General features: G+C 49.6%; 1 protein-coding gene across 3 annotated transcripts in view; it reads right to left on the reverse strand.

Annotated features, from left to right (window-relative positions):
* Positions 1 to 24,088, reverse strand: part of KCNAB2 (potassium voltage-gated channel, shaker-related subfamily, beta member 2) — a 73,958-nt gene that overhangs the window by 45,206 nt on the left and 4,664 nt on the right. The window contains exon 1 of one of the 3 annotated variants that reach the window (XM_006876913.1): positions 17,269 to 17,486. The exons of the other annotated variants lie outside the window; for them this stretch is intronic. Coding sequence (XP_006876975.1) covers positions 17,269 to 17,486 — 218 coding nt within the window. Of the gene's footprint in view, positions 1 to 17,268; positions 17,487 to 24,088 lie in introns of those variants that run through there. 3 annotated transcript variants of the gene reach the window in all.

The raw sequence follows: 24,088 nt of genomic DNA on the forward strand, positions 1-24,088 counted from the left end.
GTGCCTTGTTCTTTGCCAATTCTTTCAATGCACTTTGGACTTCCTCCCTGAGTATCATTGGCTCTTGTTCATATGGTACCTCTTGAAATGGTTGGTGAATAAACCCCAAACCATAAAACTGTGCTTTTTAAGTGGGTACATTGTCTGTATGTGAATTGTATCTCAATAAATCTTAAAAAAAAATGTTACTTCTGAAAAGCCCCTGGGCCTTTGCTGCTGCTGTCCCTTGGTGGAGTGCTGTTCCTCGGCCTTTGATTGTCTGTTCACCTTCTGACATCAGCTCAGATACCACAGGCAGTGTGGAGGCAGTTCTCCAAGTGTAGTCACTTCTCCTTCCTCCAGTGTCACTGTCTCCCCAGCAATACCAGGGCTTAGGAAACATGTCTTGGTGCTTGTCTTTGTGTCTCCTCCCCATCCCCCCTGCCCCTCCAGCACAATGCTTTGCACACTGCAGGCTTTCCTAGATACTGGCTAAATGATCAATCCAAGGACAGAGGCGTAGTGGGAGGGGACACAGAGGAGAACGCAAGTCCAAGGGGCCACCAGATAAGGCGCAGAATGACATTCCGAGGCCCCACAAATATAAAAGGTAACTGACTGAGGTGGTCACTATTAATATCAACGAATCTTAAAATCAGGTGGGGCAGGGGGCAGAGGGCAGGGGCAACAACTTAAGAGATTGTGCCTGGACATTTGAACTGGGGAGGCGCAACCGAGAGATTGCACCTGGGTGCTCATCACCCTCGCAAAGTCCTGACCCAAGTATAATAATGTCTCTGATTATACTGAGGGACATAAATAGCCTCTGGACAGATGTCCACTGATGATGGTGAATTTCATGGTCCATTGAGCCAGGCTGTGGTGCCCAGTGTCTGGCCAAACATGAGTCTTTGTGTTGCTAGGAAGGTGTTTTGCAGTTTACATCTATAACCATCTGACTCTAAGTAAAGGAAATGACACTTGAGAATATGAGTAGGCCTTACCCAATCAGTTGGAGGTCTTAAGAACAAAACTGAGGTGGCTGAAGCTTACGCCCCATAAAGTGCCGGGTAATCAATAACCTTCTTTGTCGTAGTTGCTCAGGCTTTCTGATCTGGGGAGAGTGCACTATTGTGGTGGCATCTGCCCCACCCTAGACCAAAGGAGTAACCCCATCCTGCTAATGTGAACAAAGGATAAGGAAATCCTAGCATCCAGGCTGGCCTGCTCCTTGAGTTGGTCCAGCTCTCTTCCTGGTGACCTCGCTGTAGCATTCCTTTAAGGCTGGACTTATGCTGAGGATTGCTCCACCCTCCTGAGTGTCTGCCAGCCTGGATCCCTTCCTGATATCTCCTAACCTCCCTGGCTGGAATCCTGATCTGCACCTCAAATTTCTAAAGTTCAGTACACATACAGAGAGCCTGACTTACAGCTGGTTGGTCCCAGTGTCTTCCCCACGAGGAAGCCATCCTCTCAGCTGCTCAGGGCAGAGACGGGTGTCCCTGCCTGACTTTTCTCTGCTGTTGTTGCTGTTAGGTGCCATTCATAGTGACCGTACGCACAACAGAATGAAACACTGCCCGGTCATGTGCCAACCTCACAATTGTTGCTATGCATGAACCCATCACTGCCACCACTGTGCCAATCTATATTAGCGGGGGTCTTCCACTTTTTCTCCAACCCTCTACTTTACTAAACATGATGTTCTTCTCCAAGGACTGGTCCCTCCTGACACTGTGTCTGAAGTATGAGAGACAAAGTCTGGCCATCCTGGCTTCCAGAGAGCATTCTGGCTGTACTTCTTTCAACACAGACTGGTTTGTTTTTTTTTGGCAGTCCATGGTACTTTTAATATTCTCTTCCAACACCATAACTCAAATACTTCAAATCGTCTATGGTCTTCCTTATTCACTGTTCAACCATGGCTTGGATTAGGTGCACCTTAGTCCTCAAACTGACATCTTTGCTCTTCAACACTTTAAAGAGGTCTTGTGCAGAAGATTTGCCTAATGCAATGCGTTGTTTGATTTCTTGACTGCTGCTTCCGTGAGTGTTGATGGTTGATCTCAGCAAAAAGAAGTCTTTTACAACTTTAATCTTTTCTCCATTTTTTGTGATGTTATTTATTGGTCCAGTGGTGACGATTTTTGTTTTCTTTACATTGAGGTACAACCCATACCAAAGACTCTGGACTTTGATCTTCCTCAGTATTTTAAGTTGTCCTTGATTTCAGCAAGCAAAGTTGTATCATCTGCATATCGCTGGCTGTTAATGAGTTTTCCTCAATCCTGATGCCATGTTTTTCTTCATATAATCCAGTTTCCTGGATTATTTGCTCAGCATACAGAACGAATAATTTTGGTGAATGAATAAAACCCTGGCACACAACTTTCCTAATTTTAAACCATTCAGCGTTCCCTTGCTCTGTTTGAACAACTTCTTGGTCTATGTATAGGTTCTTCATGAGCACAATGAAGTGTTCCAGAATACTCATTTTCTGCAATGTTGTCCATAGTTTGTCATGAGCCATACAATTGCAAGCCTTTGCATAGTCAATAAAGCATAGACAAACAGCTTTCTGGTATTCTCTGCTTTCAGCCAAGATCCATCTGACGTCAGAGTGGTATCTCTTGTTCCACGTCCTCTTCTGAATCCAACTTGAACCTCTGGCAGCTGCTTTTGAATTACCTTTAGCAAAATTTTGCTTGTATGGGATATTAATGATATGTTCCAATGATTTCCTCATTCTGTTAGGTGGTGACCCCACCTCTCTTTACCCAATCTGTAGGGTAAGACAAATGCTGTTGGCGCCATGTTAATAATCGGTGTAAAGTCTGGTCCTTGTACCATCTTCATCTCTTTTCTGGTGACTGTTGCAGCGGCCCAGTTCCCAGCTTCTCCCCTTGACCCCGCCACAATCGACTATCTACCTGTGAGTCGCAGCCTCCAGACCCTCCTCAGAACATGTGGCCTCTTGGCTGACAGTCCTTCAGAGGGGTCACCGTGAAACCTCATTGACAGGCAGCCGGACCTGTGCTCCCCAACCCCCACAAACCGGAAGCATCCTGCAGGAAGAGAGATGTTTCTGGACTACAGTGTGGGGTCAGCATGTCAGTCCGGCTGCCCACCCTGAGCCTTGGTAATAAGGGAAGATAAAGGATTCTTTGAGGCGGCTCATTGTGCACAGAGGTAAAGCCCAGTCCCAGGGTGCACCCTGGGGGCTTGGCCTGTCGGCTCCAGTGCCTCTACTGCTGTTTTCCCAGCCTCCCTGCCATCCTGGGCCACACCTCCTCACTTCTACCCAGGGACAAAACACCCTAGCCCAGACATCTGCTCAGCTCAACCTTTGCCGGGCAGGTCTTCTGTGAGAGCCCTAGTCCTTGCACACTTCCTCCCCTCGCCTTATTTTTCTCAGCAATACTCAGGTAATACATGTGTATTACCTGCCTGTACAATCCATGTACCATCCATGTACATATGTATTACCTGCCTGTCCTCCAGGGACCCTAGGGTGGTACAAACGGTTAGCGTGCTCAGCTGCTAACAGAAAGGTTGGAGGTTTGAGTCCACCCAGAAGCACCTTGAAAGAAAGGCCTGGCAACCTAGTTTGGAAAAACCAGCTTTTGAAAACCCTAGGGAACACAGGTGTACGTACTCTGATGCACATAGGGTTGCCAAGAGTCAAAATCCACCTAACAGCAACAAGTTTCATTGTAGCATTGTGGGTTAATGCGCCAGACTGCAAAGCCATCTGAGCTGCAAGGTCGGCGGTTCAAGCTCACCAGCCACTCCTTGGAAAACCCTATACAGGGTCACTATGTATCAGAACTGACTCGATGGCACTTAACAACAACCACCTCCAGAAAATGACCTTCATGATGGCAGAAGGGGACTGGCTTACTATCACTGTAGAATAACAGTCCCCAAATGTCCATGTCCTGATCCCCCGGCCGTTCATGACAAAACTAAAACCCAAACCCAACCCCTTGCTATTGAGTTGGCCCCTGTAGAGAAGTGGCCCATCTAGGGTTTTCAGGGCTGCAGTCTCTATGGAAGCAGACGGCCACATCTTTCTCCTATACAGCAGCTGGTAAGTTTAGACGAACGACCTTGTGGTTAGTAGCTGAGTTCTTAATCATTGCACCATCAAGGGGAGTTAAGGCTGCTAATCAGTTGTCCTTGGGATGGGAAGACTATGCTGGATTATCTGGGTGGACCCACCGTAAGCACAGCATCCTTAAATGGGGAAGAAGGAGGTAGGAGGGCCAGAGTCAGAGAGTGGAAGGAAGGTCATGAGCGGTCCCTGGACGCTAGAAAAGTCAAGGCAACAAACTGTCCCCTAGAGCTTCCAGAAGGAACACAGCTCTGTTGACATTCTGATTTAGAACCATTGAGACCTGCACTGGACTTCTGACCTACGGAACTGGAAGATGGTAAACATGTGCTGCATTGTGGTGACTTGTTACAGCAGCAATAGGAAACTATACGCTCCCTAGAGCTAAGACCAAGCATGTAGTGGCACACCATGAAGTGTACATGTCATTGACATTTGTACATGTTATTGTCATTGACAGTAATGACAGTAATCCATTGTGTAAGCCTACCCTTAATCAATGTGATGTTTCCATCAGTTAGCTCTACCCCCTTTCCCCTGCTTCCCACCCCTGATTGTTGTTGTTGGTAGGTGCCATCCAGTCGGTTCTGACTCATAGTGATCCTATGCACAACAGAATGAAACACTGCCTGGTCCTGGGCCAACTTCACAATCGTTGCTATTCCTGAGCCCATTACTCTTGCCACAGTGCCAATTCATTTCATTGTGGGTCTTCCTCTTTTTCTCCAACCCTCCAGTTTACCAAACATGATATCCTTCTCCAGTGACTGGTCCCTCCTGATAATATGTCCAAAGTATGAGAGACGAAGTTTGATCATTCTGGCTTCCAAGGAGCACTCTGGTTGTACTTCTTCCAGCACAGATTGGTTTGTTCTTTTGGCAGTCCATGGTTCTTTTAATATTCTCCTCCAACACCTCAACAAGTGTTTCATTTCTGTTGTACATGGGGTCGCGATGAGTCGGTACTGACTCAATGGCACATAACAACAAAACATCTCAACTCAAATGCATAAATTCTTCTACTGTCTTCCTTATTCATGGTCCAGCTTTCGCATGCATGTGAGGTTACTGAAAATATCATGGCTTGGGTCAGGCATACCTTAGTCCTCAAACTGACCTCTTTGCTCTGATAGCCCTGATAGTCATTAATAAGCTTTGGTCTCTATACATCTGTCTTTCTATACTTGTTCTTTTGCCATTGACTAATTCCTCTCAGCATAATGTCTTACAGCTCCATTTGTATCGAAGCATGTATCAAGATGCTAGCTCTCCTTCTGGCTGAGTTTATCAATTCATCTGTTGATGGGCAGTTGGGTTACTTTCACCTTCTGCCTATTGTGAATAGTGCTACAATGAACATCGGTGTACACGTCTCTGCTTTCAAGCCTTTTGGGCATATACTTAGCAGTGGAATTGCTGGGTCAGCTGGTAGTTCTATTTTTAGCTTTATGAGGCACTAACTGCCGCACTGTTTCCCACAATGGCGGTACAATTTTGCATCCCCACCAGCAGTGGGTGAGGGTTCCATCTTCCTTACCTCCTCACCATTTATTTTCTTATTTTCTTTCATTTTAGCCATTCTCCCTAGCTCAACTCGAGTCAGTTCCGGTTCACAGTGGCCCGGTATATTATAGGGTTTCTGAGACTGTGCAACTTTACAGGAGAGAGATTAGTTTCTCCCATGGAATGGCTAGTGGGCTTGATCTGCCAACCTTGTGGTTAGTATTCCAGTGCTTATCCTACAACGCCACAGCAGGGCTCCTAATGGGAGTGAAATCTGTGACCAGTATTTCTGAATGAAGGAATTCCAGGGGCTCACTGGTCAGCACCTTAGTGGGTAGGGTCATTGGGAACTCATTTTTGGGACACCTAGATGGTTGTTTCCATGCGGATTGTCACCCAGGCAGCACTGCCGTCTCCTGCCCAATCTATGGAAGAGCAAATGAAGGGCCACACACCCAAGATGAACCAGCCAAAGACACTGCTAACACCACGCCTACCTTTTACCTCCCCAGGATCACACTTCCGTGGTGGGCCTCCCACTGACCTCTGGGACAGTGATGAGTGGGCTTGGCCTTCAGGAATGGGAGGACAGCTCCTCAGTCTTATCTGTCACTGACCTCTATGCCTCAATTATCCCTGGGAATGTCAGAGGGAAGAGTCAAGGCTGGGCCAAGCTGCATTTAGGGAATCCTGAATTACAATCCCCCCAACACACACCCACAATCTCCATGTCCTAGTACTGCCATGCCTTCCAGCACTGAGGGGGCTGAAATCTGATTCTTCCCATCCTATACTTCCCTCTGTGCTCCTAGAACTCCCCTCCCTGGACCAGCCTTGGGGCCTCTGCACCTGCTGCTCTCTCTTCCAGGCGTCCCTGAGCTGCCCCTCCTTTCCGAAAAGTCCCCTCTGAGGCTCTCCAGTTCTGCTGTTGTGGACTGTCCATCTCCTACTAGGCTAGGGCTTGACAGCAATGCCCTTGGCCGTCCTACCATGGGCTCCCTGCCCCCTGTGACAACTGGGAGCACAGTGGAGGTGCTCACTGAAGCTGGCATCTTTCAGGTGATTCACTGAAAGATTCCCAATGTTTTCCTTCCAGTCAGAGGAGACATAGCCCCCATCCCACTCCATCCCATCCCCACCATCTCCACCTTCCTTTTTAGTCAGATTCACTGCTGAGGGGAGGGCAGAGATGTGATTGGGGGAAAGAACCATTCATTCAATCCAGCTACTGAGGGTGTCCTTTCCTAACACAACTCAGAGGGAGGATATCCAGATCCTGGGCACCGGGCAGCCTTAGAGGGCATCCGGGGCATTTGAAAGGAAGCATTGCCAAGGCATTTTAAGGATGTTTTGGGCTGATGGGAACTGATATTTGAAGCCTGAACTCTCCTGCGGGATCCAGGAAAAACATAGGCTGTATCCAGTAGAGAACTGTCTAGCTAAATGGGTAGACAGGAGCTCCTGTGGTTTTTAAAGGCTTGCCAGAGTCTGGAACTTTCCATTTGCCCCAAACAGTGGTCCTGACTCCTCATATTCTTAGAGGTCACAAGAATTAGGCAAGAGTGGAAACCTGAAAGTGTAAAATCTCCACCTGAACTTGCCACAACTAAGCACCACTTGACGAGTCTCGTCTTCCAGGTGAGCTATGCCATGTGCGGGTCAGTTGAAATGGGATCTGCCAGAGGTTTCCAATGTGGGTGCCTGATTTTTATCCACAACACATCCCGCCCTCACCGTCCTCTTCAGTATCTACTGTCGTTAAAACCAAGCAGCTGGTTCCTGCTGTGATTAATGAGAGGCACAGCCACTTCCAATTAAAAGCTCCACTCTGTCCACGGAATGTCATTAATCAGAACATCCCTGGAACGGAAGCTTCTGGCTCAGCCACCTTCAGAGTTGGGGCTCATCCCAGCAGAGCTGTGGCTCCAGTGTTCACAGGAGGAACAGAGGAAGGAGAGAGCTGGGCTGGGCTAGGTCCTTCCCTCCTTGCCCAGAATGTGGTCCGTCGCGCCCCGAAGTCTGGAGTTGTTGTTAGTTTCGGTATAATCAGCTCTGACTCATGACAAACCCCCAAACCCCATGCATAACAATAAATTGCTACGCAGCCCTGCGCCATATTCATGACCATGAATAACTGATACACTCCAATTGCGGTGTTGGCGAAGAATATTGTATTACCGTGAACTGTCGGAAGAACAAACAAATCAATCTTAGAAGTAATAGAAGCAGAGGGTTCTTTGAAAGTAAGCATGATAAGACTTCAGATTGCTTACTTTGGAGATGACATCAGAAAAGACCAGTTGCTACAAAAGGACATCAGTGTTCATGAAGCAGAGGGTCAGCGGAAATGGAGAAAGCCTCAATGACTTTCTCAATGGATGATTCACTAACAGCTCCAACAATGGACTCCAGCATTTTAAGACCTGGAGAAGGAGTTCTAAAGACAGTGTTGAGAAAACAAGCTACAGAAGCTTCTTGAAGAGCAGGAATACAGTACCATGTACTGCAGAGGCCCGTGCCTTCCTCCTTCGATGAGTAAGGCTGCCCCATCCACCCACACATTGAGGGGCCCAGCAGGGCTTTCTTCCCAAGGCAGGGCAGCTGGTGCTGAAGGACCGAGGGCCATTTCACAGAGTAGAGGATGGCAGCAAAGGTGGCAAGCAGGTGGTCTTCCTGGAGGAGGCGATCGACAGTAGGTGAGAATGAAGACCTGTGGGGCTGGGGGTAATGTACTAGACCTTACTTTCCATCATTTGGGGGATTTAGAGGGTCCTCAGTAAGAGACCACAATAACAACAGTATCAGAGCCATGGTCATGGCCAAGTCTTCTAGGAGGAGAGGACTTGATGTAGAACACAGATGTCCTTCCAGTGAGTGGAGGAGCTGGGTCAGGACGTCATGGGGGTGGGCGGGGCAGGCCTGCCTCTGCACACATCTCAGCTGTGCTGGGCTTGACCTGTGAGCTGGATGCCCGAGCTCCTGCAATCATGGGGAAGACGGTAGATATGGCTACACTGGGGTGCTGGCAGGGCACCCCAGGACACAGCACATTCCAGTCATCTGTGGGTTTCTTCCATTCCAGCTCCACCCTCCTTGCCCCTTCTTCCTGCTGCTCATGATGAACCCACCACCCAACCACACTCAACAATCTCAATGTAAAGAGAAGAATCAGCCACAAATGGGGCCATTTTGTCTCCGAGTCAACTCTGACTCGTGGGTGTCAGAATACAACTGTGCCCCAGAGCATTAGGAGGAGTTCATCAGGCCTGTCTTCTGAGGAACCTCTGGGTTCCGTTTGCAGCCGAGCACATTAACGGTACATTTTCTTCCATAGTTGCTGCCATTAACCAGGCGATTGTACCAAACTCTGACCAAAGCACGATACACACTTTCCACCTTCAGAAGCTCCTGTTAAAGTAGAATCACAGCAACAAGACGGACAACGACGGCATGGCAGTGTCAACACTTACATGGTGCCCACCCACCATGTGCCACACACAACTCACTGAACCCTCATGAGCCCCACTGGCCCCTTGAGGGCACAAAGACAGAGGTGTTAAAAAAAAGTAGATAACGCCTAATCACCCACTCCCCCGAGCCTCGCCCCCCACCCCACCCCCCAGCTTCTGCAGAGAGTAGGTGGAGAGCTCAGGACGACATGCAATACTCCCAGGTTGTACCTCTGAATGCAGGGTTGGAGTTGAACCTTCCCTGCACAGTTCCTGCTCTTAGGTACTGGGATCTCAGATTACAAGTTGATTACAGGCTGACTGGCACTGTCTGTGAATTGATTGATGCTGACTCATGGTGACCTTACTTACAACAGGATGAAATCATGCCCTGTCCTGCACCACCCTCATAATTGTCAGAGTGGTTGAATCCATTGTGGTGGCTAACGTGCCAGCCCATCTCACTAAGGGCCTTCCATGTCCTTGCTGGCCTTCTAATTCAACCAAACACGATGTCCTTCTCCAGTGACTGTTCCCGCCTCATGATATGTACCAAGCAAGCAGGTCCAACAGGGTTCTGTTGTAACTCACTAGGTTTTTATTGGCTAAATTTTGGAAGTGGATCACCAGGCTTCTCTTCCTAGTCTCCCTTAGTCTCGAAGCTCTGTTGAAACCTATCCACCATAGGTTGACTCTGCTGGCATTTGAAATGCTGGCACTATGGTTTCCAGCATCATAGCAACATTCAAGCCACCATAGTATGACAAACTGACAGGTAGTTTTATACACAGCATGGCATGCATGCACATACATATAAGACAGAGGCTGAGCTCACAGAACTAAGATTTCTAGGGCAGACTGGTAGGCTGGAAACTCAGACAGGAATTGCCTCTGCAGTCTTGAGTCTGAGAACCGAAGTGAAGGCTCACTCACTGACTTACTGTCACCGAGTCAATTCTGATGCATAGCAACCCTACAGAGGGTTCTCATGACGGCACATCTTTATGGGAGCAGACAGCCTCATCTTGCTCCTGTGGAGTGGCTGGTGGTTTTGAATTGACGATCTTGTGGTTAGCAGCCCAATGCTTACCCTATAGTGCCACCAGGTCTCCCTGAAGTGAAGACTGGCAGACTGGAAACGGACCAAATTCCTGTGTTACAGTCTTGGACAGAATACCTTCTTTCCTGAAACTCTCAGCTTTTTCTCTGAAGGTCTTAAACTGATTTGATAAGGCCCACCCACATTATGGAGGGTCATCTCCTTTTCTCAGAGTCAAATGACTGTCCATGTTAATTACCCAGACTCCTACCTGACCTAACAGGGCACCACAGCCTGGCAAGAGGACATATGAAATTGACCATCACAGATCTATGCACTTTCTCCTTTATCTCATCACAGCATCCTTGCCAGGGGAGGGAAGGTAAGTTAAGTCTATTTTAAAGGCAGGGAAGCTAGGAAAGGCAAGGTCCGGGGCTATCTCCTGACTTGGGGTGGCCTCTGATGTGCTAGTGTGGTAGCCATTGTCCAGTAGAAGCAGTCCAGTAGGACCTGGTCAGGCCCATGGAAGCCCTGCATTGGCCATCTGGCTTCCCCCACCTGTTCTTGGCAGGATGTCTTTTGTAGGATGACCAGCAGGTCTCTTCCACCTCCCATATTCTCTTGATGTCCACACAGGGTTTCCAGCTGCATATTGGTGTAACTGTTTGCAGCAATGAGATTCTGAGATGGAAGGGAAGCCACATGGGTTTGTCTCTAGCTCCTGGGGATTTAAAGACCTGACATTTCCCACAGTTCTGGAGGCTAAAAGTTCAAATTGGGCTCTTAGCTATGTGGATAAAGATTCCTTCCTTGTCAATGGTCCTGGCATTTCTTAGTCCTTTGGCTAGCAGATGATCCTCACATGGCATCTTTCTTCTAATAACTTATCTGTGTCTCTCCTGGTCGCTTCATAACTCACACATGATTAGGTTTAGGACCCACTCAACACTGGCATGCGTTCATTAATGTAACAAAAGAGAATCCCTATTTGCAAACAGGATCACATCCTCAGGTACAAGGAGGGCCAGAAATCCCACATATTTATTTTGGGGGGCGGGGGGGTGGTCACACTATTCAATCTGTAACAAATCCCAGGAGAGCCAGTGTCTTTTCCAGGGATGAGAAGGACCTGTGCTTTTCTTACAGGGAACCAAGCAAAGAAAATTATGTCATTATTACCTTATTGGTCCCAGGATGATTCTTTGAGGCAGTGGTTATTCCCTTCCCTTCCAAGATAAAGAAGCTGAGACACAGAGAGGCTAGGTGTCTTAGGCTGGATGCTCTAGAGAAGCAAAACCAGTGAAGCTCATCTCTATATCTATAAAGAGAGATTCCTATTAAGGAAATGGTTCACACTTGTAAAGGTGGTCAGTTCCAAGTCTGGGGGTTAGATGTCAGACTGGTCAGAAGGCAAGCAGGCTGCTAACTATTCCCAGGATTAGCAGGTGATTGAGCAGGTCACTGGCTCAAGTCCAAAGAACCAGAAATGGGAGGACAAGCCAGATGCTGGATCCAGACCCAGCAGAAAACAAGCAAGCTTCGCCTGAGTGTCCCATATGCTGGAAGTAGGCAACACCGAGAGGAAACTGCCTTTCAATCGATTGGCTGCTCATAGTGACAAATTGATTACATTTGATTAGATCTCGTTATAGGGCATAACGACATCTCAATTGCCAAGCCACTGGGAATCTGCTCTGTCAAGTTGACACAAAATCTTAACTACCAAACCAGGTAACTTGTTCAAGATCACAGGGGGAGCCAGAGTGCCTCCAAGCACATGAGTGATGGTCTTACCAGCTCCAGGTGTGACTCAGCCCCGGTGCCTTTCTCTAATTGGATGCACCTGTCCTTTAATCTCCTCACCTGGCTCACTCTCTGACTTCTGCTCTTTTCCTCCTGTTCTCAGTAACCTCCGTCCCACCTGTATTTTAAGACACACATGTGTTATCCCACCTCTTTCAGGAAGCCTTCCCTAACTGGCCCAGCTGGAATTGATTTCCTATAGATAATGGAGCAAATGGATTGTGTGCAATTGGTTTGGTAACAAATCAAATACTTCCTGTTGAGTGTTCCAGGATCTAGAGTCAGAATCGTGCCCTGCCAGGAAGTTCCTGACCCCTAGTCACTAACCCCGGACTCCAGGCCTTCCTGCTAGCCCTATGTGCCACCGCGGGGGAGAGAGAAGCTTAGATGTAACATCCATGCCTGTTTTTCTGTTGTCCTGGAAGCAGCAGAAATGGCACATTCTATGGGGGAATCTTCTGGAAAGTAGATTAAGAATAAGACCATTCAACACCATTCAGTCTGTACTTATAGGGACTGTTCTAGGTACTGCGGACAAAGACCCTGCTCTCAAAGAGGGTGCAATGTTGTTGTTGGGTGCCATGGAGCAGACTTTTGAACCATAGCGATCCCACATGACAGAGCACAACTGTCCCATAAGGTTTTCTTGGCTGTAATGTTTTGGAGAGCGGATCACTAGGTCTTTCTCCTGTGGACCTACTGGGTTGGACCTTTCAGTTAGTAGCTGAGTGCTTAACTGTTGTACCACCTGAGGGGCTGCAGACAGGCAAACACAAAAGAACAGGTGGTGGGAGGTTTAAGGAAGGCCATGCACAGGATGATGGGTTTGAGAACGATTCATCAGACCGCCTGAGGATGGAGCTGAGATCTGAATGAAGGGAAAGAGGCCAGTATGAGAGAATTCCAGGCAGGGTGCATGCCTTCCATGCAGGGACCCTGAGGACAACATGAGCTAGTGTGTTGGAAACAGAAGGCAGGCGGGTGTGGCTGAGTACCCTGAGGGAAGGGGAGAGAGTCCTGCAGGGCCTCATTGGGGCGTGGGCTCATTCCCGAGCTGTGGGAAGCAGGGGAGAGCCATGCCCAATCCAAAGACCCATTGGTGCCTGGCTGGCATGGTGGGGGCCCAGGTTACAGTCTATGGCTGCTCACTGACATAGCTGCTGCCCTGTCTGAGAACACCTCTCCAGACCCTCCAAACACTACAGCCAGTGGAAATGGAAATGGGGAGCTAGACCTTAGTTCCCTGTCGAGTTGGTTCCTATTCATGTGACCCTCATGTGCCAGAGCGACACAGCCCCCAGAGGGTTTTCTTGGGTAGCGTACTGATTACGAATTGGGCTGCGAACCACAAGGTCAGCAGTTAGAAACTACCAGCTGTTCCGCGGGAGAAAGATGAGGCTTTCTGCTCCCGTAAAGATTTACAGCCTCGGAAACCCTGTACAGGGTCGCTATGAGTCGGAACCGACTCCACAGCACTTAACAACAACAACAATCTCTATAGAAGCAGATCTCCAGGCCTTTCCCACCCAGTACCAACTGCTAACCATTTGTGCTATTGGCGCTTCAGGTTAAGTGTTGGGCTGCTAACTACAAGGTTGGCAGTTCAAACCCACCAGCTATTCCTCAGGTGAAAGATGAGGCTGTTTGCTCCTGTAAAGATTTAGTCTCAGAAACCCTATCGAGGGTGGCTATGAGTCTGAATTGACTCGAGGCAGTAGGTAGGACCTATGAACGGTGCTCCATGGGATTTTTTATGATTGATTTTTCTGAAGTAGCATCGGCACCTATGGGTAGACTTGAACTTCCGGCCTTCTGGTTAGCAACTGAGTGCATTAACACTTTGTACCACCAAGGGACTCCAGTTCGCCTTCTCCTGTTCCTGATGCTAATACAGGGAATGTCTGGATCTTAAAATTCTTTTTTGTTGTTTAAAACAGCAAAAATTGAAGGCAGTGGAAAAACAAAAAAACAGAAAGGGGAAGTTAACAAGAAGACTTTCCCTTGCTGCAGTCCGGTTCTACATCCAGGCCTACCGCGATGTCTCCTGGCCCCACTGAGCAGTATTTATCTGAAGGCATTATCTTTTCTGTATTAATATTTAAGACCAACTGAGTCCTGGCCCAGCTGCTGGCAGAGGACAGTGAACCACGGAGGCTGTTTATCTGGGATCTTTAATAACTGGTGGTGTTCGTCACGGAGCCCCCATTTCCAGATAACCGAAACCCCCATGTGCAGCAAGATGGAATTCACCAGATAAAGAAGAATTCACGGGTGTGAAAACCTTTGGCCCATCAACTGCTAAAAGACCGAGATGCTTTCATCTTAGGTAGCAAATGTTTCTACGGTATTTCAGCAGCGTGCATTGGTTTAACAGCATTTTGGAAGGCAGCATAGATATTTTCCCTTAGGCATTAAGAATGGAAGAGATGCATCCATCCTCCATCCCATCATCACTCCTATCTGTACAGGAGGCTACAAGCCCCCTAGCAGAATCAAAGTAAATATTTACTGAATAAATTAAAGGTACCAATGATAAGCTTCAAAAAAAAAAAACCCACATAGTAAAGAAAAGGGAAAAAAGAGCACAGTCCTTCTCTTGATACATTTATATCAGAATTAGAAGTCGCTTGTGGTCAAACAGACTGACCCTGTGCCCTTCCTTCCCTGAAGGTTAGATGTAGACTGTAAAGCTGTAAGAGTCCTGCCTTCGGATGGATTTAAGGTGGAAGTGCTTTGTTTCTTTAAACTATAACCATGTGCTCAAACAGTGGGTTGAAGGCCCAAACAGACTGTCCACAGGAGAAAGTGTCAAAGTGATTAGACTGGCCTCTGTGCTACTCCCATAGTAACCCAGACGCTTTGCCGTCAAATTGATTCTGATTCCTGCTGTTAGAGTAGAGCTGTGCTCCACAGGATTTTCAGTAGCTGATTTTTCAAAAGCAGACAGTCAGGCCCTTTTTCCAAGGCACCTATGAATAGACTTGAACCTCTAACCTTTTGATAAGTGGCCGAGTATGTTCACGCCTTTATAACACCCAGGGACTCCAGGCTCTAGAGAAGAGTTAAATAACCCATAGGGTCCGTGAGATGGTAGCTAAAGATTTAGGGCTGACAGATAAAGTACAGGATGCCAAGTTAAATTTGAATTTCAGATCAAGAACAAATAACTTTAAGTATACCCACTACCGTTGAGTCGATTCTGAGTCATATCGACCCTACTGGACAACACAGAACTTCTCCATAGGGTTTCTGAGGCTGTAAATCTTCACGGGAGGAGACAGTGTCATCTTTCTCCCATGAAGGGGCTCCTTTTAAGTATAAGTATGCTCCAAACAGGAGGCTCTGGGTGGTGTCAACAGTTCAGCACACCACTACTAGCCAAAAGGTTGGCAGGTCGAACCCACCCAGAGGAGCCTTGAAAAACAGGCTTGGTGATTTAACAGCCTTAAAAACCCTATAGAGCAGTTCTACTCTGCATATACTGGGTCACTATGCGTTGGGATCAACTCATTGGCAACTAACAACAACAACAACAACAAGATGTTCCCAATGTTATTATTAAGTGCTATTGAGTCGGTTCCAACTCACAGCCATCCTGTGTAGGGTTTCTAAGGAGAGGCTGGTGGGCTTGACCACCGATCTTGTGGTTAACAGTCCAGTGCTGATCCTACAGTGCCACACCAGGACTCCAAGTGCCACTGAAAGTCAAGTTTAACTGAGTGTCCCGTATTTTTATTTGTGAAATCTGGCAAATTATGCAAAGACTGGGAAAGAGAGTCCCCTTGGCATGCTTAGGCGGGAAAACGGCATATTTGTAATCTACAGGGATTTATAAAGGAAGTGCCAGCCTTAGCATGCTTTTGTCACTCACTTACTGAGGCTTTCAGAAGAGAAAGTAGGCCCTCTGGAGTGCTGTCCTAGGTGCTGATTTCAGAGACCAGCGAGCTAAACAGAATGTCCTTCTGAGGTTCTGAGAAAAGTAAGACCTTTACGTCTGTCATTCAGCAGCCAAGTGGCACATTTATTCACAGCTATTTACAGTTTACTGTAACCAATGGTCACCTTATGCTCCTTAGAAGGGATGATGTGCAGACCTTGTCTCATGTACTTTGGACATGTTATCAGAAGGGATGAGTCCCTGGAGAAGAACATCATGCTTGGTAAACTAGAGGGACAGTACAAAAAGAGGAAGACCCCCAGTGAGATGGACTGACCCATTGTCTGCAGTAGTGGGTGTAAACATAGCAAGGACTGGTCAGTGTTTTGTTCTGTTGTACACAGAATCGCTATGAGTCAGAATTGACTTGAAGGCACTTAACAACAACAAAAGGGGAGGGCACATCTTTGCCCCTAGGATCTGACTTCGTGTCTGTTACCAGAATGGATTTGCCATTAGTGATGATCAATTGATGTATTTTCACTACTTCATATTTAATTAACCCCTAATAATGAATTTGTCCTAATGAAGTTACAAGAGACCAATTAAGCAGTACGTTTATGCCTGTTAAACCAAATCAGAGCCTGTTGCTGTTGAGTCCATTCTGACTCATGGCAACCTATGTTCTACAGAGTAGAACTGCTCCACAGGGTTTGTCTGGGGGGGCTGTGATTTTGGTAGCACATTGCCAGGCCTTTCTTCTGCAGCACCACAGGGTGGGTTTGAACCTCTAATCTTCAGGTTAGTAGTTGAACGCAGACTGTTTGTGCCACCCAGAGAGCCTTTGCCCCGTCATTAAAAGCAAAAAACCACTGTTTCTCCCAGAAGCCACTTTTCCCCCCCTCATAAGAATAGACCAAGCTCTTAACAGTGTGTATCTTTGGACAACCAGACTATGGTAGACTTTAATTTCCTTCTTTTATACACTTTTATGGGGAGCTCAGTAGTCCTGGTGTGGCATTGTGGGTTAATGTGCCAGGCTGCAAAGCCATTTAAACTGCAAAGTCGGCAGTTCAAGCTTACCAGCTGCTCCTCAGAAACCCTATACAGGGCTGCTATGGGTTGGAACCAACTCGATGGCACTTCACAACAACATCTGGTAGCCTACTAGTTACAAGGTGGACTGCTAACCTCAAGGTCAGCAGTTTGAAACTACCAGACGTTCTGTGGGAGAAACAAGAGGCTTTTTGTTCCTGTAAAGATTTACAGCCTCTGAAATCCTATGCAGGGTCGCTATGAGTTGGAATCGACTCCATGGTAGATTACCACCACATACACGTTTTTATGGTTGGGACATTTTAAACAGAAACATTTACCTGAATAGACAGGACAAAGGAGGAACATTTACTAGGCTGCATCCATCCCTTGTTCCTGCAGCTCCTGCCGCCAGGCCTCCTCTGACGGACAGTGTACGTCCCACCACAGCCCTTCACCCAGCCCTTACCGATACTTCATGCCCGTGCGCCGGGCGGTGCAGCTGTCCAGGGAGAGCCCATGCATGCGGAGGAAGCTCTCCATGTTCCTGGCCTGGGCGGCAGCGCGCACCTCTCGCAAGCGTTGCAGCTCCAGTGTGTCCGTCTGGCGGACAGGGTGCAGGGCCCAGTCGGAGTAGCACCTGCTGTTCACGCTCCTCAGGCTCTCGCTGAATGTCATGGACAACATGGTGGACGCCGCTGTCCAGACGGGAAACGCCGAGTGGCGGTGGGTTAGAGGCTGGGCTGCTGTTCTGGGCAGGGAGCTGTAGTCAATCCTCCTCTAGCTGAAGTGGCCTGGGGATGGGGCCTGGCTCCTCTTGGCAGTAAAATTCTCGGGTCCTCAAGAACTCTGGCCAACCCACCCTTCTCTGCCCCCGCACATAGAAAACAAGCACAGGCGAAGCTGCATTCCAGGTGGGAAAGCCGAACTCCAAAGTGTTCCAAGTGAGCAGGGGGGAGCATGCAGAGAGCCTGTGCCCCAAAATGCTGAAGGCTGACGCTGCTGTCCCTGGTAACTGGGACACAGTATCCCAGTGCCCTCTTGAGAGGATTCCCAGCACAAACCCAGGCATTCCCTGGGGAAACAGCTTAAGACGCAGAGAGGCAGGGACCACACCCCTGGCTGAAGCAAACTCCAGTGTGATGATGCCTGAAGGGCATGTCACCCCCACATACCAGGTGGGCCCCACCCCAGGAGGCCCCTTGTTTATAAACCCTGAATGGAAAACGCCATCCACACCACCACACCAATGCTTCCGGTAGAACTCTTCAGGCTGCACGCTTGGTGATAACTAAGTGTTCTCCAGTCTGGGAATCGTTACAATACAAAGATGGAGCAGAATGCGTTTATTTGTGGGACTCGGGGCTGGAGGTGAGCATGGGACGGGGACATTTCAAAGCTTAAATCTCAAGAGCCGTTGGCAAGTAAACATCTTACATGACAACTAAACACAAAACTATTAGCCACATAAAAGGTCATCAACAGGGAAACTGGCTGTCTCCATGTGGACTGATATGCATAGAGTGTGAAGAGATGGTAGTGAAAAAAAATAAAAGAAAAAGGCAAGAGGGAAGTGTATAAAACTAACTAACCCACTGCCATTGAGTGGATTCTAACTCATAACGACCCTACAGGACAGTCATCATCAAGTGCCGTCGAGTCGGGCCTGACTCATAGCGACCCTGTACAGGGTTGCTCAGGAGCAGTTCAGTGCTCATCCTATAATGCCACACCACGACTTCATAGGACTGAGTTGTTGCTGTTAAGTGCCATGGAGTTGATACCGATTCATAGCAACCCTGTAAATGGTTTCCGAGGAGCGACTAGTAAGTTTGAACTGCCGACCTTGTGGTTTAAACTGACCTTGCGGTCCTGTGCTTACCTACACAGAGAAGATAGTAAAACATCTCCTTAGGGTTTCAAGACTGGAAATCTTCATGGAAGCAGAGTCTCATTTTCCTCCCAAAGTGTGGCTGGTGAGTGAGAACTGCTGACCTTTTGGGCTACTAGTCTGACACTTAACCCACCCACTGTGCCATCAGGGCCCCTTAGAATACTCCCAACATTTGTGCTAATGCTTATAATAATGAGCGAATCAGCTACATGCAACTTCCATCAAATACCGGGTCCATTAGCACCCCCGTAGTCCATTAGCTACCATCCAGGGCCCTTTAGCATCCCCACACCTCGCCAATGCTAGATTACAGAGACATGACTGTCCCCGCACTGTCTGGGAGCAGGGAGGGGACAGACATGAAGCCACTGTTTTCACAGAGCCAGCTACAGTGGGGTTCTGGAACCCAGCTCCGGGAGCTGGAGGGAACCAGCCCCATCCACCCCACCCCACCGCCCTAAGAGACAACGACAAGCTCAAGAATCACTCAAATGTCTCTGTGAGGGGTCTGTGGACTGTCCTGCTCTGGGGCAGCTGAAGCGGCTCCCATTGGAACTCCAGCTTGAAGGAGGTGGGTGTGGTTACCTGGGAGTTCCTCTGGGTTCAGCTCCGATCTGCTCTGTTCTACAGGGGTGGTGACGAGCCCTGTGAACCTGGGTCCCTCTAGAATGGGTACTGACCACTGTTCTGTCCAGGTGTATACCTTGGGAGGAGGGCCCCCTCTGGAGCCTCATTGTCCCCTCATGATCCAAAGAGGTTTCTGGGCAATGATATGTGTGCAAATCTCTTACAGCCTGGGAGCAGGGACTGTCCTCCACACCCTGTCCCAGCTCACAGCTCAGTGAAGAGCTGGGGGCAATCAGTGATGGAGGACACATCCTGAGGACCCCTACATGGCTCCATGTAGGCCCTGGACTAGCCACCCTAGCTCAGGGCTGCGTAGTGCCAGCACCTTGGTATGCCAGGATATGAGATACTGGGTGCCCAGGACTGTCACACATTTCCCCCAGACTCTACCTCACCGGACACCTCACATCTCCACCTGCTGCAGTCTTTCTCCACAGTCCCTATCATCATCTAATGTGCTAGAGATGTCTCTAACTGCCCCACCTGCTGCATCAATTGTCCCAAAGGTCAGGACCGCCGGAATTGGGACTCCTGCCCAAGAGCAAACAGCAAAGGGGTGGGTTTCCAGAGGCCACCAGGGGTGGCCCTGGGCTGGTTCCTTGATACACCTGCTGTTTTTGGGTCTATCTTCTCCCTAGGGCTCCCAGTCCTGGATTTGTCCAAGTGGGCTCTGCAGGGTCCAGAACCTCTGGTCTCCTCCAGGGTTTGGGCTGAAGTCTCAAAGGCACTGAAGTAGGGGGGGTAATCCTGCATGAGACCCCACTTCCAGGTGGTAGAGGGGTCGGAGGTACTTTAGGAAATGGAGGAACAACTCCCCCTCCCTATCTGTTGGCTAGCTTGGCCCCTACACACAAATCACAGTCACTGCTCAGGAGTTGGTGGGCCACATTCTAGCCAGCATGGTGGGGTGGATGGAGGCCCATGGACAGGCCAGTGACCGATGCAGCTGTGGTCCTTCCTAAAAGGCAGAACCTACCTGGTACAACCTTCCACTCAGGCCCAGCTGGATCGATAGCCAGTAGCTCACAAGGCGTTTCCCATAGAACTAGCCCGGTGGGCTCTAGACACATATCATGGCCCCAAGGGCAGCTAGCAACCTAGGGCTGGGGTCTGGGCAGGGGCAGCCTGTCGCCCACTCACAATGTGACCCTGGCAGGTGCCCTGGCTGCCCCTGCCTCAATCTGTGCATCTGTGAAGTGAGGATGAACAGAGGTTGATGGTCCAGGCAGTGGAGAGGCTGTGGGAAAAAAGCAGTGGGGTGAGGGCTCGGTATATGACCATACAGAGCTGTGTGTGGGGGGCGGGGGGCGGGGGGCACTGCAGTGAGACAGGGATGGGCTACTGGGCAGTGGGGCGGGGGCTCGGTACATGACCAAATAGAGCTCTGTGTATGAGAGAGAGAGAGAGAAAGAGAGAGAGAGAGAGAGCATAACATTGAGACAGGATGGGCTGCTGGGCAGTGGGGCAGGGGCTCGGTACATGACCAGACAGAGCTGTGTGGGTGGAGGGGGCACTGCAGTGAGAAACAGGGAAAGACAGGGCGGGCACACGCTTTGTGGAGGTGGCATGGGGGCACGAGCACCAAATTTCACCAGAAACACCTCACAGGACAAGACAGAGGTACCAGGAATGAGGACATGGTCCTAGTGAGGTGGGCTATGGGCAAGGTCTGGGGATCTGGGAGGAAAGAGGATGCAGCAAGAATGGATCCTGGCTGACTTCCTGGCCACCGTAGCCAGGGCTGGAAGGGCATTCCTCTCTGTGGGGCTAGAGTTCTCCCGATTCCAATCTTCTCTTAGTGCACATCTCTCAGACCTGGGAGTAGCCCTGTGGGCCAGGCCACCTGCATGTGAGTGACCTTGGGTCTCCTGTCACAGGCACACATCTGGTCTAGAGGAGGGATGAAGAAGCAGGGAAGGGGCTTCTTCCCTTCTGGTGACCATAGGATATGCTCACCCTCATGAGGTGCTTTAAGGAGACCTGACTGAGAGGGGTGGGGCGGTAGGCACGTAGGGCAGACGGGGACTCCTCAGGGTCCCTAGTATGGCCGGGATCTTCTCCTGGGTGAAGGCAGAACTTAGCTCCCAACACAGCTGCCCATCCTTCCTGGGGGTTTGTTCTGCATTTACTCTGCAGGTGGGGACCATGAATGCAAGGCCCCTGTAAAACCCTGCTAGGGAGAACAAGGCTGCCCATCGCTAGGGCACCTGCTTGGTTACCTTCGTCTGGAGCTGGAAGGTGCAGAATTCTCACATCTCCTAAAGCAGGGCTCTCAGCCTGCTCTTTGTCACTGCCTGCTTCCCCTTGCTCCCCCAGTCTCAACACCAAGCAGCCTGCTCCCCAAAGCCTTTGTGGATGGTATGACCACTACATGCCCTCTCTGCTTCTGGACTTGCAGTTTGCAAATCTATTCTTGTAGATTGGGGGGCTCGGGGGAGTTCCCGTCAATTAGCAGCGTGACATGGAAAACTGAAAGGAAGACGTTAACCTCATTAAGTCAGTGGGAAGAGCTCCCTCCCCCCAGAGTCTCATGCCTGGCATTTCTTAATTGTGTTCTGTTTAATGAGAGCTACCAAAGCATACAACTTGGGGACCGAGGAGGGATTCAGGATGTCGCTTTTCAAACCACGGCGTTTGTTAGCTATTAGAGAAATTAGCTAAAGTTCTGGAAAGCAGAAATGCTGAGGGAAGCCGATTGTTCTGGAGCACTGTGCAAACACAAAATCATTTGTGATCAAGACCAATCGGCAAAGCGAGGTCTGAACGGGCAGCCCCTGGAAGACAAGTGCTTCCAGACAGCAACCAAGCCCTGATAGCCTCTAGAACATTCGAAAACGCTGAATCCTCAACACCGGCAAACCCACAAGGTCCCAACTAGCTGCCCAAGAGCAGGAAAGCAGTCAGCACCCGGCAGGGAGGAGAAGCAAGCAGTTCAGGCACGGGGCATCGGGGCATCGACCAGGCAGAACCCACCACCCTGCTTTCCTGGAGCACACGTTCCTGCAAGTTACCTAAAGCTGGTTCTAAGAAATGTCGAGGGTTTAACTCCAGATCAGCCTCAAGCACCCCCATCCCCAAGCACCTCCTCTGCTAATTTAGCTCCTGGGGCAACTGCAACCAAGGGTAGCCCCTCTGGGCTGGTGTCTGGGATGTCTGGGAGCAAAAGGGGCCACTCACCTGCAGTCCTGGATGGCTGCTCATGAAAAAGGACACAGCCTAGATTATTAGGGTTCACCAGGCACTCGAAAGCCGTGGTGCTGCAGGGTGTGCATTTGGGGAGTGTCGCTGCAGAACGTCAGAAGCAATTGGTGAATGAGCGGGTCCCACAAGAGGCGAGTTCCCAGACTGGGAGTCCATTAGTTCTATTAGGGTGTTTTCATCTCGGTGGAGGCGGTTGAATTATTCACGAGCGCCTCTGCCCCTAAAAGCCTGGGAAGTCCGGATCCTTTGAGCAGACTGGCAGGCCAACTGCAGGGTCCTCGTGCAGGGATGGGCGGGGGCGCCCTCCCCTCAGGCTCATGCTCACTGTCATTGCCCCACCTGCTGGAGGCCAGATCCCCAAATTACAGGTGGAAAAGGGCGGAACAGAGCTGGCAGCTTCTGCCCTACTAAAATTCCTACCTGTCTGCCGAGGACCGACCGTGATCCCTACTGTGAGGGGCTGTACATGCAAAGACCCCTCCTCCCCTCCACCGGGATGTGCCCCAGATTGGAATGCCCTACTCTGCCAGAGTCTGTCAAGAGCCGGACGGTTCTGCAATTCACATTGCCCCTCTGCCCACCTAGGGGCACAAGGACCCTTCTTTGACACATACATTCTGATCTGGTGTTTGGGTGGTGGGTTCACAGTCTCCTAAGGAGTTCTGGTGAGGTGCTGTGGGTTAATGCAGTGGACTGCAAAGTTGGTTTGAACTGCAAGGTTGGTGGTTCAAGCTTACTAGCCACTCCTCGGAAACCCTATACAGGGTCGCTATTGGTTGGAACCGACTCGACGGCAATTAACAACAACAACAACAAAGGAGGACTAGTCCTCAACCCCAGGGTCACAACGGGGCCACTGTTAGTCACCCCAGGGACCCACGAAGCCTCAGCATAACATTCTCTCCCAGTGAAAACACTCACAGTGCCTGTGGGATTTCGGGTGGAGCTGAGCTGTCTGTCCTATGGGTCCACAAACAACAGTGATTGCACTGAGGGTGGGGAGTGAAGGCCTGGGGGCCGGAATCAAGCACTCTAGGGAGTGAACAAGGAGTCTGAGGGTGCCTGGAAGAGGCTGCTCTCTGTAGAGGCCTCAGTGGTGGTCTGGATGGAGTTTTTCAGAGGCCCCAATGGGCTACGTTAGTCCCTCGGTAGCTGTACCACTGGTCAGCTCCTGTGTGTGTGTGTTGGGGGTGGGGGAAGACCCTTGCCTCAGGGTGCTCTTCTTCCCCAGGTCAGGGGCTCTGTTAACAGGATGTCCATTTCAGTGTGGGCATGTCTAAGACCCCTCCCTGGCCCCTTATCATCAAGTCCTGTGGACCTGGCTTCTGACACCTTTTTCTCATTTACCTGCTCCCCTTCATTCCCAAATCTCCCCATTAGTTCAGGCCCACTTCTCCTCCTGGACTATTATTGGTCTCTCTGCATCTAGCACCCCCTCTCTTATCCAGCTGACTCCCGGCTACAACACCATGGATGGCTTCCAAGCACCTACTGTAAGGAGTTGAAGCTCCTTTGTTTGGCATCGAAGGCTCTCTCCAGTTTCACCCCAATCTACCCCTACGGTCTG

The sequence above is a fragment of the Chrysochloris asiatica genome, unplaced genomic scaffold (genome assembly GCF_000296735.1).
Source record: "Chrysochloris asiatica unplaced genomic scaffold, ChrAsi1.0 scaffold00425, whole genome shotgun sequence".
Classification (NCBI taxonomy): Eukaryota; Metazoa; Chordata; class Mammalia; order Afrosoricida; family Chrysochloridae; genus Chrysochloris; species Chrysochloris asiatica.